At 38.3% G+C, this 19238-nt stretch overlaps 2 protein-coding genes and 1 long non-coding RNA gene across 15 annotated transcripts in view; all 3 read right to left on the bottom strand.

Annotated features, from left to right (window-relative positions):
- Positions 1 to 19238, bottom strand: part of LOC110799140 (uncharacterized) — a 132063-nt gene that overhangs the window by 12550 nt on the left and 100275 nt on the right. The gene's annotated exons all lie outside the window — the stretch shown is intronic.
- On the bottom strand, positions 2866 to 10412 carry LOC110799146 (uncharacterized). 2 transcript variants are annotated; one of them, XM_022004361.2, is made up of 11 exons: positions 10176 to 10412; positions 9989 to 10040; positions 7588 to 7711; positions 6796 to 6890; positions 6426 to 6631; positions 5469 to 5660; positions 5176 to 5376; positions 4445 to 4598; positions 4269 to 4332; positions 4125 to 4190; positions 2866 to 3725 (listed from the first exon to the last, which is right to left on the bottom strand). In XM_022004361.2, exons 1-11 carry the CDS (start codon positions 10214 to 10216, stop codon positions 3649 to 3651), a joined length of 1272 nt encoding a protein of 423 aa, XP_021860053.1. In that variant the 5' UTR covers positions 10217 to 10412; the 3' UTR covers positions 2866 to 3648. The 2 variants fall into 2 exon arrangements, with proteins under 2 accessions (XP_021860053.1, XP_056694591.1); XM_056838613.1 differs by lacking the exons at positions 9989 to 10040; positions 10176 to 10412 and adding an exon at positions 8871 to 9944.
- Positions 13392 to 15691, bottom strand: LOC130469371 (uncharacterized). Its single transcript, XR_008929874.1, has 3 exons — positions 15371 to 15691; positions 14644 to 14708; positions 13392 to 13681 (listed from the first exon to the last, which is right to left on the bottom strand). It is a non-coding gene; the product is annotated as an uncharacterized lncRNA (long non-coding RNA).

Genomic DNA, 19238 nt, shown 5'->3' with positions numbered 1-19238 from the left:
TGTTTTCCTGAGACCTAGACCCCCTAGACTTTTAGGTTGACAAATTTTGTTCCATGAGATAAGCGGGGTATGGTTAGAGGAAGCGGATGGTTTCCAGAAGAAGTTACGATGGATAGAGTCTAAATTCGAGCATGTTTTTTGAGGTAATAAGAAGGAGGAGCAGACGTAAGCCGGTAGTGCTTCGAGATTACTTTGAATGAGGATAGACCTACCTGCTTTAGAAAGGAAATTAGCATGCCAATGGTTGATCCGAGAGATATTTTTCTGGATTATCGCATTATAGTCTGATTTGGAAGGTTTAAAGGAAGAGAAGTGGGCACCTAGATATCTTCCGAGTGAGGCAGATTTAGTCATAGAGAAATTCCCAGCAAGTAAATCTCTACGGGAATGTTCTATTTTTTTTGAGAAGATGATCGCCGATTTATGAAAATTGACTAGTTGACCTGATAAGTTGCAGAAGGAAGTTATCACAGATTTTAATTGACTTGTAGCTGTTGAAGTAGCTTTAACAAACAGAAGACTGTCGTCAGCAAACAGGAGGCAGGGAATTTTCGGAGTGAGAGGGGCAATACGGATTCCAATTCCTGAGTTCGGAAGTGTGCTACTTTGGGAAAGCATAAAAATGAAAACTTCCATACAGATAAGAAAGAGATATGGGGAGAGAGGGTCTCCTTGGCGGATACCTCTCGAAGGTAAGAAGTGATGCGTTGTAGAGCCGTTGATTTTAAGAGAGTAAGAGACTGTTGTAACACAAGCTTTAATCCAGGTAATCCACTTGTCCGGGAACCCAAGGGAGTAAAGGGTGGCCCAAAGGAAGTCCCATTCGATTCTATCATAAGCTTTTTCCATATCGAGTTTAAGCGCACACCATCCAACCTTTGAAGTGGATTTTTGGAAGGTATTTAAAATTTCTTGTGCTATCAGTAAATTATCGTGGATAGAACGTTCGGCCGTAAAGGCATTCTGATAGGGGCTTATGTGATGTTGGAGAATAGGTCTTAGTCGGTTGACTAATAATTTCGATATTGCTTTATAGATGGTATTACATAGGCTGATGGGTCGAAAATGATTGGGATTTTCTGGGTTATCGTTTTTGGGAATAAGAGCAATTATGGTGTGATTCAGGGCTTTGGGGAGTTTGGCATGGTAGAAAAAGCCCTTGATTGCAGTAGTAACTTCTGGAGCAATTATTGGCCAGTAAGCTTTAAAAAACTGCGGACCAAACCCATCCGATCCCGGAGATTTGAGCGGATCCATTGAGAAGAAGGCTTCTTTAATTTCATCATCAGAGTAGGGTTGGATGAGATCGTTTTGTTGTTCCTGAGAAATCCAATGTGGTAGAAAGGAGAGATCAAGTTGTCTATTAGGATCTGAAGTGGATACGAACCGATGTTTGAAGGATTTAAGTAGAAAATCTTGGACCGTGATGGGATCGGATTCCCATTGTCCTAAATCGTTTTGTAGACGATAGATCGTGTTCCTGGCCGACTGGGATTTGATTTTTTGGTGAAAGAAACGGGTGTTTCGATCACCTTCGGTAAGCCATTGTTTTTTACTAAAACTTTTCCAGGTGGATTGACCGAAAGCAAGTAATTTTTCTCGTTGTTTAATCATTCGAAGGAGGTGATAATCTTAATTATGTACATGGTTTTTGAGTTGTTTTTTTTAAAATTAAGAGCAAGGGTATTTATACAACCCAACTACAAGAAGGAAAACAAAAAAAAGGAAAGAAATTAAAAAGGATTAAAGAGGAGAAAAGAAAAGGTAAAACAAAAAGGAGGAAAAGGAAAAAGAAAAAGAAAAACTCCTCTTTTTATCACCCAACAATCAGATCCCCTTTCTTTTATTTGGTTGCTCGTGACTCTGTCTCCTTCCTCCTTCGCTCTTTTCGTCTTTTCTTCAACCCCCATCATCAACACCGTCCATCATCATCATCATCATCATCATCACCGTCCACCGTCGATCATCATCCACCCTCAACGGATCATCATCCTTCATCACAATCAATCATCACCGTCTGTTCTAACCCTCCGATCAGCAATCATCAATCATCCATCACCGTCGAATTCAATCCGAAGGACCAAATTTGCTGCTCAATTTTCAATTAATCGTAGCCGTCGAGCTTCATTAATTCCGTACAACCAAACGCGTTCAAATGTTCGGACGAACTAAATATAGGTTCGGGCGAACCCGTTTCTGGTTTGGGCGAACTCCATGGAGGTTCGACCGAACCTCATACAATCAGGAACTCTAAATTTTCGGTTCGGCCGAACATAATTACGGGTTCGAACGAACCAATTGCTCTGTTTTCTGGGTTTGATTTTGATTGATTTTGATTCCAATTGCACAGTTGGTGGTGTGAATTGCTGTTGCGATGGTGTTGGGTTGTGTTGGTTGGAGTGGCTGTGAGGTTGATGCGAATGTTAATCGGTGGGTGGCGATTGGTGTTGGTGGTTGTGCGTGGAGGAACAACGAGGAAGGTGAGGTGGTTGAGAAGGTGGGATGGTAGCAGATGAGATTGGAGATGGAAGGGGTTGAGGTGAGTAGTGCCAGGAGAGCTGCCCGCTTGCTGCTGTTGAGTTTGTTGTGGTGATGGACAAGTTAAGTGTGGTGTATGATAAGCTTAAGTGTAGTGCAGGATAAGCCTTTGCTTCTAGTTTTGTTGTTCTCAAGGTCAGAGTTGACTTTGGTTGACCATGCCTTGAACTTGTGCTCCGGCACTCCGCACAATACATACCTACACAATTAAAATAGCACACGAGCGGAGAAATGCGAAATAATAATAATAATAATAATAATAATAATAATAATAATAATAATAACACTAATACTAATATAGAAATAGAAATAAAAATAGAAAATTAATAACGAAAACTAAAATAATTAAACTATAAAATTATAGAATAAATAAAATAAAGTACGAAATTAAGATCTAAAAACTAACAAAACTAGCTAAAAATGCTAAATTAAGCTATAAATAATCGAAATAAGAAATTAAGGAAAATAAATACTAAAAACGCTAAAAATAGAACAAAACCGACTCAAATGATGCCTAAATTACTACCCTACGAGTGACATAAATGTCACTCATCACTCCCCCAAAAGTCCCTAAAATAGGAAACTGTCAGTAGAAATGTTCTTCTCTGTGACTTACAACAGCATCAACAAGGCGTCAGTCGCAACACTTGGGCCTGTCTCTGTGATTGGATCATACCAAATTAAGCAAGCTTAGCAGCTGACTTTGAGCTCAGGAGAACAGTAAGTATAACTCCAGCATGGTGTTTGGAGTCTCCATCCACCCCGGTTTCTTCCCAAAATGTATCCATATAGGGTATGAGAAAACCTTACATTTACTACCATAGTACCATACGCCTATATTTATGCCAGGAACATCCAAACCTTAACACATAACTGAGGATCCACATACAGTGCTGGATCTTACACTCATCCAAGTAAAACAAGTGTCCAAATGACGCACCGCAAAGCATTCAATAGTCTATCCAGTAGCTGGAAGTCTGGAACTAAGCCTGAGTTCTTTTTTCACCGTCTCAGTTTTGATCCTTGCACTAGAGGATAGAGATTGTAATCTTGTTCCTACACCCTATGTATCCATATAGGGTAAAAGAGATTGCAGAACTCACGAGTATGTCAAAATGAGAATTCTTCGGGTAATTCTTGATATTTGCTCAACAAAAACCTCTTGAACTTAAGTTTCAGGTCTCTACCTGCTCAGCAATGTCACATGGTGAAAGAAGTCAGTGCCTGCTCTAAGAAACTAACGGCCCGTTTGGTAGCCGGATATTAAATGGTGGGAATGAGAATAAATTTAAGTGTTATTTGACAAGAAAATAAAATCATGATGTCCATGGTAATGAAAATTTGTCTCAAATTTGTGTTTTTCTTCATAAATTTGCATTCCCACCTAATAACACATTCCCCAGATGGTAATGGAAATTTATAAAGAAAAAGAGATTGTTTTGAGTGAACTAGCATTACCATGGGAATGAAAATTGATTTTCCTTACAAATTTACATCCAAATTCATTCCCATTAACACCATTTATGGCCGGCTACCAAACGGCCGCAAAACCTCAACACATAAAGACTGAAGGTTGTATAAGTCACCTTTTGGTTGGAAGAATGATATGTTCTTTGAAAGAGCTGACTGGATTACTTCCACAAGATCTTTCCCTGACAACATATGGAATAAGGTTAGGAAACAATTGGAAACTGTAAAAAAAATCACTTCGAACCACCTACTTTCCTTACCATTTATATGCTTATCTCCATCGTTGATGTTTATCAATAAAGGAGTAATTGAGGTGTCCTTCAGCTGCGATTGAATAACCCAACTGTAATATTAGAAGTTGGCATGCGGTAACGAAAACAATGAAGTACATCAAACTTCTAAAAATATTGGATTATACAAAGGCAATGTTTATTACCTTGGATAATAGAGCCTTTGACAGCTCCAACGGATTAAAGCATGACGGTCCTGAATTAAATGCAGGAATGAATTTTCCATTCTGATATCCAGCTAGGAAGTGATAAGCAGCTTGCTCTGGAGAAAGCTTTGATATAACAGGAAGGACTCCGGAGCTGATTTCAAAAAGAAAAAAGCACACAAAAAATGATTCGATTCAGAAAAAGATTTGATATGACTTATGACTAGTCAATTATGATATGGAAGGGAAACTATCTGTGACAAGCCTATACCACCGAAAAAAGTCCACGGAAATATTAACATTACTCAACAGTCTATGACACACAGCCCTCACCAAAGGCCTGCTTGCCTGTAACCTTTAGATCACACAGAAAATTCAGCTGTTGAACTGAAACCGAGTTTGATGGTCACAACTCAACAGCATTCTAATGAGAATTGCACACTATTGGAAAAAGATACTGAAGACATCTAAAGGTCAAAATGTCAAATACACTTGTAAAATCTTAGTTGTGGCAATGGCAAATTTTAACATATGGTGTATGAGCAATTGAGCATATCAAAAGCGGACGACTGGTTTCTGTGAATCATTTTGTTGTTTCTGTTAGGTTTTCAAGTTCAGAGGATAAGAAAATGGAAGAAACATGCAACCAAGAGATGTGGCCATATAGCTTGTTGTTACTTGTTTTAAAGTAATGAAACAGAAACGCAGCAACACTCAAATGATTTATTTACCTATCAGAACATGCAAGGATTATAGCAGCAGGCAATTTGTATAAGCTCGGTGCGTTGGAATTTTTGGTTTGAAAAAAGGGTGCAACACCGTCAGAAGCAAGAATAACACCTGCATCTACCGACACCAACAGATCTGAGGAGCTCTGAATGACATCTTCTGGTGCAAACAAGAGTACTACTAAATCCCCCAGCTCAAGGATCCTGTATACATATAATATTATGGAGTAACTTATTAAGCATTCACAAACTTACATTTAGAACATTGAAAAAACTTCGGAAATAAAATAGTTTACCTAGCTGCCAGTGGGATGCCTCCCCGGGCTGCTAAAATAGGTTCTGATAGTGCTGATAGACTTCGTTTGACTCCATTTGCATCAGCGAATGCTTTACCACATAAGATAAGAGAAGAGCGCTCAATATCAGCAGCAAGAAACCCCATACTTCCTTCAGAACCAAGACCAATTGTACTACCTATTGTTTCAGTACTGCAGAGATAAGAGTAAATTAAACAGCTCGGAAATACATCACTAATCGAGACAAACAACTAGAGACTAGAGAGCACTTCCATGGATGTCAAAACAGAAAACAAAACCTTAAACTACTAGGCAGTCCATCACATAGATTTTACATAAGTGGAGCAAAATCCAAAATTTTCACGTGGAATGCTACTACTAAATTCCTGTGCCTTTTGTAGCTTGTAGGGGTTCGTATCCATGTGGATATGCATTTAAATATTTTGTGTGTCCAGGTTTACTAAGTAGACGCCTCTCCCTCAAAAAAAAAAAGAAAAAAAAGTAGACTGCTTCCATTGAAAACCAGCATGATCACCAAAGAACTGTATCACTGATCAACATCACAACACTTCTCTCACCTTACCCATCATCTCCCGAAATGAAAAAAGAGACCTTCTTAAGGAAATTCAATTGGCTCCATAGCCATACACACGATCACAGTTTAGTTGACTTAAACCATAAAATTAGTGCATGCCAAGACAAAACTGATTAGAGTATATTCTAATGAAGTATTCAGCCCTTAATGAAACACCAAAGTAGGAACAGAGAGAGAATTTTCCCAAGTAAAAGGGGTGCACAAGTATGAGTTGGCAACCTTCGCTTGTCATAGGTGTCCCTAGTGGCTCAAACCTGAGATAGCCGATCACCAACCTAATTGGTCTCAGTACAAATTTTACACAAGGACATATGAAAAAAGATAATTGACTCGTACTGTCGTACAGAAATCAAACAACATACCTTATAGAGGACGCGACATAGGTTGTTACAGGACAGGTATCATGTGAAACTGCACGAGTTGAGGCACTCCAAAGAAGATTTGAAAGTGGGAGCAGAGCTGATGGACTATCACTTATTAATCGGACTCTTGCACTACACCTAGGTGATGATCCAATAGCTCCATCGTGAATAAAAATGTTTGAGGTTGATGACAAATGACTAGTGACCTAAATTTATTTTCAACAAATAAAATGACTAAAATCAAATATCATCTTTCATGACATCCATTTAACACACTGAGTAATAAATTTTGTTTTGACAATGTGATACTAATACTATAGTCCACAATAGCTATTGGAGTGAAAACCCTGTGAAAAAGGTCTAGACATGCCTGTTTCAGTAGTTTACTGAACTGTGACTTTGAAATTTCTGAACTCTCTCCGGTCACAACACCCCTGATGTGAAAAGGAAGTCCTGATAGAGACTCTGCAAAGATGGAATGTGTTAGGAAGTAAACACAACTTAATTAAACAGGCTAGGTCTCGTGTTGGAGTTTGGAGTAAAAGCCCGGTTTGTGAACGTTCCAAAATATATATAAGGTAGCAAGTGGGTCTGTGTGAGAGGAAATTTAAAGACTAATTCTTTCATTGTTAGAGTCCTAACTAATATCGAGTTTAGTAAGACATTGGAGTAACTAAAGAAGTCGGGCAACTTTCTAATTCTTTTGGTTTGGCAGAATTTGCATTAGCTTGTTCCTATTATTTGTTTCCAAGTATATTACGAATTCTAATTAGGAAAGTAATAGTATGTTGGTATGTAATCATCTCTAGACTTATTTAGGCTTGGGTGGGTTTTCTTTCTAGTTTAGCCTATAAAAGGGGGTTAGGCCTAGCTAGAAATAAGAGGGAAAATACAATTGGGTGCGAGGAATCTCAAAGAGGGTTATGGTGTTATTTCGATGAAACATAATAATACAATATTTTTTAAGGGGAAGAAATATAAATTTCCTCACAAAAACTTGTCTCCTTTATTTATTATCATTTTGCTTTTGTTCCACGTTGTATTTGCAGGGTACGTTTCTAAACCTCCGTGGCACGTATTTGTTACAACAAAATGAAAGCAGACATTGTTCAAACTTTATGCTAATAGCATGCGAAGGCAATAAGAGGCAAAAATTTGATACCTGTAATGGTTGCACCTTTCTGCTTTAGTTCAGAAGAGGTCAAATTCAGAAAAGCGTTTTCTTCTACAATCACACCTCTCGCAGCCAAAGCTGAGTTCAAGCCATATGATGCTCCGGGGTCTCCCTTCAGAAAAGTAGAGAAAAGATAAGAGTTAAAGTATTATCAAAATTTTTAAGGGGGTACAAGAACATACAAAATGGCCGGTCAGAATTGAAGGAAATGTATCAAAATTTTCAAGGGGGTACAAGAACATACAAAATGGTCAGAATTGAAGGAAATATATCAAAATTTCACAATCTAACGCTTCATATAATTATGACAAACACGGTCAATATCTGAAGATCAAAGTTGCATGATTGCCTCCTCCTCCTAAGTTTACCTTGAATGAATGAAACCTAGTATCCTTCTGGCACTAAGAATTAGATACATTACTCACTCCTTATTTTTCACTACTTGAAGTCTTGAACAAATATACATTCACGCCTAAATTTTTTTGACGGAATCATGGAAACACCACCCCTCCTTGTTACCAACTTCGTCTGAAGTAGTCAAGTCCGCAAAGATTTTGATAGTACTTCCTCCAGATACTTAGCATACAATGCAACGGAAGCATAACCTTTCAACATCATTTGGTTGCGACATGAATTCACAAGATGTACAACTTAAAAATGTGGAGAGTTATTTGGTGAAATCCCCTACTTCCTGGGAAATTCTACTACACATCTTACCTAGTGTCCTCCCTGCAACCCCCTAGGTAAGTTGGGAAGTCCTACTTCCTGAGCTCAACCAAACACTTAATTCCTTAAAATATAACTTCCTTCATCCAACGGAACAACCAATTAGAAAACAAGCATCATTCCTCTACTGAATCCAATGTGCCATTGTTGGTCGTGTTCAAATTTAGTTCAATACAAGAAGGATTAATGTAATAAAGAAGGAATTTAGCCGAGCATAGGCGACTAGGTGTAAAACACCAGAAATTTTCTACAGAAGGTAGAACAGCTATGAACTGCTTAACATAATCCTCCCATGAGCTGAAGGGTGGTGCCAACTTCAACAGTTCAACCCCAACATCCCAAAATCTATAATAGTAACCTAATTACATTATGATCAATACCCAATTAAAGCTAAACATCAAAGAGGACTATAAATCAAATTGTATATTTGTATCAATACAGTATACTCCAAATCAAATTTGCCTGCAATTACTTTGCTACAGTGAAGAACCTACCTGAACTAAGAAAGAAAGATGTTATGGCAGAGATGGTTATTCATTGCTTACCTTCCAAGAACCCATACATAGAGCTTAAGAACCGATTTCGGGATATGCATATGGAAAATGGTATTCCCAATTACTACAAGTATGGTACTCCAGATGGTAGATGGAGGTACGATTTGGAGATTATGACTACAATTATAGAACTTGAGGAGGAATGCTTTGATGATGGTAAGACTTTAGAGAACATCAACCATCAGGATTAGATCATGATAGAGAGACTCAGATGGATGAGGATAGTGATGATGATGTTGTTGAGATTGAGAACCCTAATCCTATTATTCCTGAACCCACTATTGAGGTCTCCAGTGACACAGAAATTGAGCCTGAAATCAACAATGATGAAGTGAACAGTATGCTACAGCAAAACAATGAGGATATGGAGTATGAGTTTGATCCGGAGGAAGACTTTGATGACTTTGAAGACCATGAGCACTCTTCACCAGTTTGTAGAGGCGGTTGGATAGTAGAGTACCATTTTAAGCTTTTGTAATAGCTAGTACTAAGATTTAGTGAAGCAATAAAGTAGTACACTACTATTTATGGTTTTAGTAGTTCAGTTTTGTGGTTTCCGAATAAAGTACGATCCAAACGATGTATTATTTTTTCCATTGAAGTAATAAAATCTAGAATTCCTTCTTATATCCTTAATTCTAAGTTTATGCTATCTTTGAGCGATTATCGCGAAAGGAATTTTATGCATTTCTTCAATGAAATTGTACTTGCAAGGTGGTCCAATCTTTCACCACTTGAACTTTGTGATGCGGACTAAGGGGAAAAGCGGCCCATAAACAGGCGCCTATCCTGCTTAGGGTCCGAATTTTTGTGTTTATGCATCGATTGAATGACTAGCTAGTGCAATGTGATAGTAAGGCAGTGTCCAACCTCAGTTGTTAAAGTTAGTCTTTAGTTTTATTCAGGAGAAGGGAGATGACTACCCAAGGAATTGCCGACGTGGTCAGGCAACTAGCTGAAGTAGTGCAGAACTTAGCATAGGAATAACCAGGGTTTTTCTTTTTTAGTGTTGATATGATTCACTCATATTCCCTTCATCCCAAATTCACACAATTTGTAATAATAAAATGGGAAATCAAAAGTAAAAAGTTAGAGCAAGGGAAGTTTACATGATAAAATCTGAGACGCAAACCAATTGGTGGTGGTGGAGCAAACAAGTACCTGCTCAAAATACGTAGTAATTAACAAACTGAGAAAACCCCATAAGAAGAACTGGTAGTAATTAACAAACTGAGAAAACCCCATAAGAAGAACTGAAGAACAATCTGGAAGGAGAGATGAAAGAGAAAAACTCACCGGAAGTTGCGATGTAGAGGCATTACCAGCTTCTTCCTCATTCTTCCCGTTTTCCGGTGACGGCAAGCGTTAAACCCGTCAAACAGATGGGTTGGGCGATCTGATGGGCTGGTGATACAAATTGGCCCGGCCCAGTCGATTGAAGTTGGGTAGATTTTGGTTTGTAGTCTTTGTACGAGCTCATGGCTTGGGGAGTTGGGGCCTGGGGGTGGCTCGACTCGACTCAGACAACTACTTGCTCCAATGCTCGTGCAGACGTGCTCACTAAACTTGATTATTACTCGACTTGAATTTGAATTGGCTCAGAAATATTATACATGTCTATTACATTATATTAAAATATACATTAGGAATAACACATGTCACTTCCTGGCGTAAAAATTTTCCACCAAAATCCTTTTCCTAAACAAACATATATACTTTACTAGGTTTGAAGCCCGTGCGATGCACAAATTTGTCAATTTTCGTACATATTTGTCTTATTATATCATCATCTATACATAAGTGTTTTTATAAATCATGCCTATAATGAAAATTTAAATTAGGTCCCTATTTTAACTGGAACATAAATATTTTCTTAAGATTTAAAATATTACACTCATTGAAAAATCGAACTTATAAAATGGTTAGTTCAATAATGGGGAAACCTCTAGTGAGATATTCATTGTGATCTAAAGAAATCCATTATACGAAGTATATACTTCGTATTTGCTATATATTCTGTATATTTTTCTTCTTTGATTGTACGTTCTATCCATTTCCAATTGAATAATGCTTTTGTAGAGTGTAGCCCGCTGTTGATTTTAATTAAGGCGTTTCAGGCAACAAACTTTTGTCTTACTTGCAAATATTTAATGTGAATAAAACATTATGATCATATGTTCATGTTTATGCCAAAATTCGTATGGAGGCGACTTTTGGCTAGGATCGACACTAACTAAGCAAAGAATTAATAACACAAATAAAGGAGACACGACACAGAGAAGTGTTGACGCGGAAAACCCAGGAATAAGGTAAAAAATCGCGGATAGCTATGAGGCTATCAATCCACTAAGTATTCTATATGATTGTTTATGCTCTTCTTTTCTGAGAATTGATATTGAAATTCTAAAGTACAATAATGAACGCTAAAGACAGTTGATAGCTTGAGAGTTTGAGTACTTGAATGAACGTTAAAGACAGTTGATAGCTTGAGAGTTTGAGTACTTGAATGAACGTGTCCTTCGTCATGCCGTTCTTTATGCTTTTATATGCCCAATGCTAACGGTTCTATTGGTTGGGAAGATCCCTGGAAGATAGGGATTCCTCCTTGGCCGTTGCTCACATCTCCAACAAACTCCCTAGTCTTCGGTCAATCCTTGGACCTTTTCCCATCTTATGACGGCGTGGCCCATGTTGGGCTTCTGGGCTTGGAACTTGACCTATCTTCTCTTGTCGCCAGAGCCCTGTCGCTGGTCTTACGTCGCCCAGGCTTTGTCGTCTGTCGCCTCACTTGACAGGCTCACTTGACACGACGCCACCTGCGACATGATGATACCTGGATGGCACGACAATATCAAACGTCAAAGCAGTTATGTCGTTAGTCCAATAAAGTGGGATAACAGTTTGCCCCCAATTGTGAGTTTGCGGAGTGCATACAAAGCAAAAGAAACAATTCAAAATTTCAAAAAGTAAACCGTCTACAACCGTCCAGTTCGTGGGACGGAACCGTTTCGATTCTCGAAGTAATAAATGCCAATTTTTCGCGACATGCAATAAAGCGTCTTAGAATTTTTCGAAGAAAGTTTCCAGATCTGAAAACAAGAGAGAGAAAAGGAAGGGAGGAATTGCTTTCGTTGCTTCGATTTAGCCACACCCAGGTAAAATTTCGATCATTTCCTTCGATTTTCTTGTAGATTTTAGTAGAGCGATGGCAAAAACTAGGCCGACTGTGGTTAAGGATAAGGAAGATGTTGGGGTTAGTCGGGCCAAGTCACTCAACCCGATCTATTCTACTGTTGAGGATCCAGCGGCTTTTATAACTCTCGCCGGTCTGCCGCCGTCGGCTGAAGTGAGGATTCCTGGTCAAGAGGACGAGGCCAAGGATTGCCCGGAGGGTTATGTGGTTATGTATGAGTACCCTTTTATTCTGGGGTTTTTGTTTCCTTTTACACCCTTGGCTAGATCTTTTGTCGAGGTGTTCCATTTGAGCCCTGGCCAATTGATGCCCCAGATCTGGCGTATTTTTACTGTAGTGCATAGGGTTACTTCGGGTTGGCGAACACCGTTTGACTTGGCTGATCTGATGCATGTTTATGATTTGTCCTTGAAGGAGTGTTGTCGGTATACTTTGGTGACGAAGAAAAAGAAGAAGAATTTGTGTGTCGGGTTAGCTGTAAATGATAGGGGTTGGCAAAGTCGTTTTGTTTATGTGAATAAGGCGTCTCTGGGAGAAGTAGGAAACTTCTTAGTGGAAGGGTGGACGACGGAAGGTACTTTATGTTTCTGTACTTTTGATTTATGATGTTTTACTGAACGTTGTCTTACTTGGCTTTGTCTTGCAGTTGTTGATACGTCGTTAGCTGGTTTGAACTCAGACTCTCACGATAAGTGTTTGAGGTTTCTGGGTTGTTCTGTCGTGGAGAGATCGTTCAGCCGTGACGGAGGTCGTTTGGGAAGTCAAGAGGGGAGTCAAGTTGGTGACGTTGACGAGGAGGAGGCTGAAGACGAGACAATTTGCTTAGTTCGTCGTCGACGGAGGTTGGACTTACGCGAGGAAGTCGTTGCGAATTCGTCGTCTGCATCAGAGGAAGAGTTTGAGATGGCTAACACATCAGGTATTTTTGGTTTGGTTTCTTATATGCCTGGTTTATCTGCGGGGTGTGTTTTTGATGGTTTCTCGCTTTGTTTGTTGAAGAGAATACGCTGTCGTCTAAGCCAGTGTCGAGGATGTCACAGAGCGAGATGATGGAACGAGCGAGGAAGCGGTTGAGGTCGAACAGTAACGCTGGTGGGCAGGGTGGTCAGGCGATGCCTCTCGTGCCTCGTTATTCTAAGATAGGTGCGTCGCCTGAGACGCCCATTGTTATAGGGGGTGAAGGTTTTCATCCTCTATCGTCAGCGTCGCCGCTGAGGCCGTTTCAGGTGTCGTCGACTGCTGTTGCTGCGACTAGGCCCCCTTGTAACACCCCGACAATTCTCTCTTTTCTAAAATAATCTTTTAATATAAAACGTAGAGAATTATCAAGGCATTATCGCCCGTGTGAAAACGTAACGGCTTATTCAGAATTTTGCAGCGGAAAACATAAAACTAACTGTAGGTTTATAAATAATCGATTACAGGTTTAGTCCCAAAAATCATCCAACAAAAATAAGGAAATATAAATAGTACGACAAGTTTAAAGTCCTAATTAACAAACCCAAGTCAACTTAGCAAATCAAAACTAAATACAAGCTCTCTATTCCCGATCCCAATGATGCAACATCTTCGAACCTGCAGATGGACAATGCTTATTGATCCTTAGAGACTGCTCACCAAAGATTGGGTCATCACAAGATCAATAAGGCATAGCCATGATCAACATGCACAAGCAAAGACACGTAATCAGCAAAGCTGAGTACTACATACTAAATCAATAATAATCCTAACATGATTCTATTAAACGAACAATCCTAACATGGTACTAAATAAAACATAAGCAAGGATAATCAAGATATGTTGACTTGAAGACTATATTTGACTGAACTAGACCTTTGTATCATTAACATTATTTTAATTGAAATAGTCAATGGACTGAGTTGTCTACTAGAAACTTCTTCTTCTTCACTAAGGAAGACGAGGTACGGGCGCGACTCCGTAAACCCCAATGACCTGCGATATCGAGGGAATTTTAAATAAAAATAGAACCGGTGATCAATCCGGCCCCAGAAAAAGCCATAGGCTACCCATGACCCCAACTCCTGATTGTCCGTCACTTTAGACGTGCACAGTCTAAAGCTATTGCTACTCATTTTCACTTTACATGACTTAACTTTTAATACTTGGTTATGAATCATCAAACATAAATATTATATTCAACAAGTAAACACAACTTCTTTTATCTTTGAATTAAACCAGTGATCACAACATTCAACCAAGAGACAATTCCAACTATTTTAATCCTTCCTTTATCCATATTTAAAAACCTTTATTAGGTATAAGGTTCAACTACCAAACAAGGTCCTCGGCCCTTATAAAGTAGTGAAAATCTAAAGAGGAACAACGATCAATAAAGATCTAAACCAATATTAAATAATATAAAGTTCCACAAAACCAACATGCTTGCATCAATATTCCATGCCAACATGATTCAATTCTTATAAATAAAGTTCTATGCTCTACGCATTAATTCAACGACATTGAACATGAAATTCCAACAAAAACAAGTTCATAAATATATTCATCATATTCTCAATACAACACACATCCAAGCACACGGTATGTACGTACCTTGTGTAAACAAATTGATAGGCCACTTTAACGAATTCAAAAGTCGCCTACAAAGAATTCTCCGCCTAAAAACAACCAATAAAATTCCCCAATCAATATCCAACAATTTACAGCAATACTAAAGTACTCTAAATACACCCTAAACATATTTTGAACCATCCCCAATATCTAAACTTAACTAAATAACCTCCAAGCATAATAGCTTATTAAACTAATGATCCCAAAACGTTCTAAACTCCAATAAAACATCTCTTTTAAAATTTCCAGCAATATAAAATAATTTCAAACGTCCACAAAACATACTCAACGTTCTTAAAATCATAAAAATAATAGCTTTAATAATATATATAATCATTCTATTATGGTTTTAGAATATTAAAACCTTAAAAATCCATGCTTTAATAATTAAATTCCTTATTTCAATTCAATTACATAATCTGAAAATTAAATTTATTATTTAAACATAGTATATAATATGAAAATATAATTTAATCATAATAACTTATAATTTATATTCAAGGAGCATGAATTAAATTAATAAAACTTCATTAAAACCCTAACTTAAACGTAGTTAACAAATCTGAAAATAATTAAATTAATTTCAACCACATATAATCTGAAATTTCATAACTTAATCATAAAAATCATAAATTTAATTCAAGAAACATAAATTAAATTATTAAAACGTAATTAAAACATTAATTAGTTTTAAGGGTTTGGAAATAACCAAAGGAGATAGGAGGGGAGCTGGCTGACGGCGGGCTGCGTGACGGCGGTGCAGGTGGTCGCGGAGGTTGGCGACGCTTGTGGGTGGTGGTGGTTGTGCACGCAAGAAGCAAGAAGAGAGGGAGCTGCAATTTCGTGCGTGACAGAGAAAGGAGGGAGGCTGCAGCTACTGGGCGACGCGACGCGGCAACAGGGGCCGGTACTGGGCAGTCGGTGGTGGTGCGGTTGGTCGCTGGTGGGAAGCGGGGGTCGTTGCGGTGGTTGCTGCAATTCAATAGCAGGAAAGAATGAAGCAAAGAGAGAGAAGAGAAAGGAGAACGAAAGGGAGATCGAAGAAGGATTACCGGCGGTGACTAGGGCAATGGTGGTCCGGCCTGAAGTGACGGTGGCCGGCGGCTGAGCAACGACGTGAAGGAGGAGAGAAAACGGCTGAGAGGTTGAGGGTTTTGCTGTACGTGAGATTGAAGGAGTAGTGTATGTCTTGCTTTGGTTTTACGTGGATTAGAAAAGAGAAAAGGGAGTATTGGTTTGGGTTTTGTTTTTTTTTTATTTTTGGTTTGGGCTTTTCCCAATTGGGCTAGGAGTAGGATTTAAGTTGTTAGAATCCAAATTTCTAATTTCAATCAATTTTCGTAATTCAAATTCGTTTTACCTTAAAGTTCTAAAATCATTTTCGATTTCGTAAATTGTTGAAAATATTAAAATGTAATAAATAAATACACGTTAATTATATATTTATTACTAAAATTCATAAATTCTATTTAAATATAAATAATATACGTTAAAATATATTAATAAAATTTATAAATTTACGGGGGATTACAATCTACCCCTCTTAAAAGAAGTTTCGTCCCGAAACTTGACAAGAAATTTCCCACATTTTCCCCAAAAGCTTTTAACTTATTCTTAATAGAGAACTACTTGTGCCACCTTTGTGCACTCTTTTGCCACTCAAAGTTGTTTGTGTTACTAATGAACACCTTTTCTTATGCGGAGAGTCTATTTGCTTTGCCTAAACTTGTAAAATATGCTAAAATAAGCATAAAAAAATGCATAAAAGTGCCATAAAATAGGTAAAAAAAGCGCGAATTTCTATCGCATTCTACCCCCCTTAAAGAAAACGAGTTACGCCCTCGTAACTCACCTCAGGGAATAGCTAACCAAAATTCTCTTTCGACGAATTCTATCCTCAAAATTCATATTTCACTAAAACTACTAACTTTAGACTCTTAATAACAAATGACAAAACGAAATAATAAGTTTCTACCGAATCAAATAATGTTTTAACTAGCACGAAGTTAATAGAAAAGTACCAGAATCTATATCGGCAGATCGTTCATTTTCATTCTGATTCATCATGTACAACTTTCCTGGAGCCTTATTCGGGTTGTTGTTATCATTTGCAGGCTTATTATGGTTCTCCTGATTGTTTTGTGCCCCTCCAGGCTTTGAATTCTGACCTCCAGATTGGTTAAACCTCACTTGGTTTCCAACTCCATTGCTATTTTGTTCCTTTATGTGCTTAGTGAAGCACTCATACTCCCTATGCCCCCTTTTCTGACAATAGTTGCAGGCCACTAATTCTCCTTTGCAGTTCTTACCAGGGTGATTGTTACTGCACATCTTGCAATGATGCACTCTCTCATATGGGTTCGAGTTGTTGTGGTGCCCCTGATTGTTTCCTCCATGGAAATTTCCATTTCCATTCCCATTTCCGTTTCTATTCCTTTTAAAGTTTTCTTGGTTACCCCCAGCATTAAAATCTTTCCTCTTTTCCCCAATTACCACAGTTTTCTTTTCCCTTCTAGACTGCAGACCATAAATATGAGCAGCTCTCCCGTACACTATGTCTAAGGATGTAAAGGTTTCTCCACCTAATCCCAATTGAATTTCATCAGTCAGCCCTTGCTCAAACCTTTGAGCCTTTAGCTCCTCAGTAGCTACCACCTCAGGCGCAAACCTCGACAAAGCTATAAACTTGCTATAGTATTCAGCAATAGTCATATTCCCCATCCTAAGGTTGATAAACTCCTGCGCTTTCTGCTTTCTCATAAAAGGAGGATAAAACTTCCCCCTCAAGGCAACTATGAATGAATCCCAATTGAATCCCTCAACAGCACTTAGTCTATTTCCATTTTCTTTCCACCACAAATCGGCTTCATCTTTTAGATATAGGACAACTTGACTTACTCTCATACTCCCAGGGCAACTCACAGCCTCAAATAGTTTCTCAAATTCCCTAATCCAGTTTTCCAGGGAGGTAGGGTCTGCTTGCCCCTTGAAATAAGGTGGCTTAACCTTAGAAAGTCTTTCAAACATTTCCCCTGCAGAATCGGGGCGCTCAGTTCTCTCTTGGGTTAGCTTTTCCGCCAAGAGGCGAATCGCAGCAGCTAGATCATTGTTGTTGGCCATTCTAGAACGCGACCTGCAATTAGTATACTCTACTTTAGGTTTGAAACATCACTTATACGTTATCCCATACAATTTAATACTTGAATTGACCATAAAGATCGCCTCAACCAATAATGTCCACATTAATACACATCATTTACGAAGGCCCGACAATCGTTTACGAAGGTGCAACGATCGTCTACAAGATGCAATAATCATTGAAAAATAATCATCCTCAATAATTCACGAAAGACGTTTACACACTGCACATAAGGCATAACATTTTGAATCATATTGGTCATGAGGGTCTAGATTGGCCCTCACTTCCTTTATGTACTCAAATCATTTAATATTTTTGTGGCAATTAAATTGATCCACCATTCACACTGAGTATGCAACCAATAGGAAGATTAATCCACGACGTACTACCTAGAGGTTGGGGTATTATGGAATCCTCAAAATAGAATAAAGAACAATTCCTTGAAAACTTTAACTTTTATTGCTAACTCCATAGAGGTTTATTACATCCTTGAAAATAATAAAGAACATTTCAAACTTCAATAAACTTAAACCTTAAACAGTTGTAGCTTTGCTACTTATTCTTCAAAACATAAAAGAGCTAATTAACTATTTATGACTTCAAAATATTTGTGGCCTCTTGCCTATCCATTGCTCCTGAAACTTGCGAAGTGAAATTTAGATCTCAAGATTATCGAACTCTTCATCGGGGTCTTCATCGGGGTCTTCCTCAGGGTTTGCATCTTCACCCATGTCTTCATCTTGATTAGGCTCACTTGCCATCTCCTGTTCACTTTCGAGCTCTGCATCCGAATCACTAGAGATCTCAATGGTTGGCTCATGAGCCGTTGGGTTAGGATTCTCTACCTCAACACCTACATTCTCATTCTCCACAGCTACATCATTTTCCTCTAGGTCATTATTTACACTAATTCCCATAGGTTCTTCTGTAACTGAATCCCCAACATGACTCCCTACGATTTTACCGTCTCTAAACCCACTTTCTGCCGCTTCAATAATGGTGGTCAGAATTTCTGAATCATATTTCCATCTACCATCCCAAGTCCCATACTTAGCCAAGTTTGGAGTTCCATTATCAGAATGCATGTCTTTAAACTTTTCCTTGAGTTCTAGGTATGGAAATTTGTTAGGTAAGCAATTAATGATAGTGGCTGCTATGATATCCTTTCTCATTAAGATAGGTTGCCCTTGAACTTTAGCATAATATTCACATCCAAACACAATTTTCTTCACGTAAATATCAGGGGTTTCTATATCAAGTTTCTCGAAGGATCCTATGTTAGTATACTTGGAAAGAAACATTTTATTCCTGAAATAAACAATTCCATGTCTCACTAACGATTTTCCAACCAAATCATAAATAAAGTTCAATAATGCAATAAGTTTGGTGGAAGCAAACAATTCTTTATGCACATTTAAATGTAACATTAAACAATTAG

This window comes from Spinacia oleracea, chromosome 3 (assembly GCF_020520425.1).
Source record: "Spinacia oleracea cultivar Varoflay chromosome 3, BTI_SOV_V1, whole genome shotgun sequence".
In the NCBI taxonomy this organism is placed as follows: Eukaryota; Viridiplantae; Streptophyta; class Magnoliopsida; order Caryophyllales; family Amaranthaceae; genus Spinacia; species Spinacia oleracea.
The sequence above is the reverse complement of the archived record's forward strand: the minus strand, read 5'-3'. Positions and strand labels throughout refer to the sequence as shown.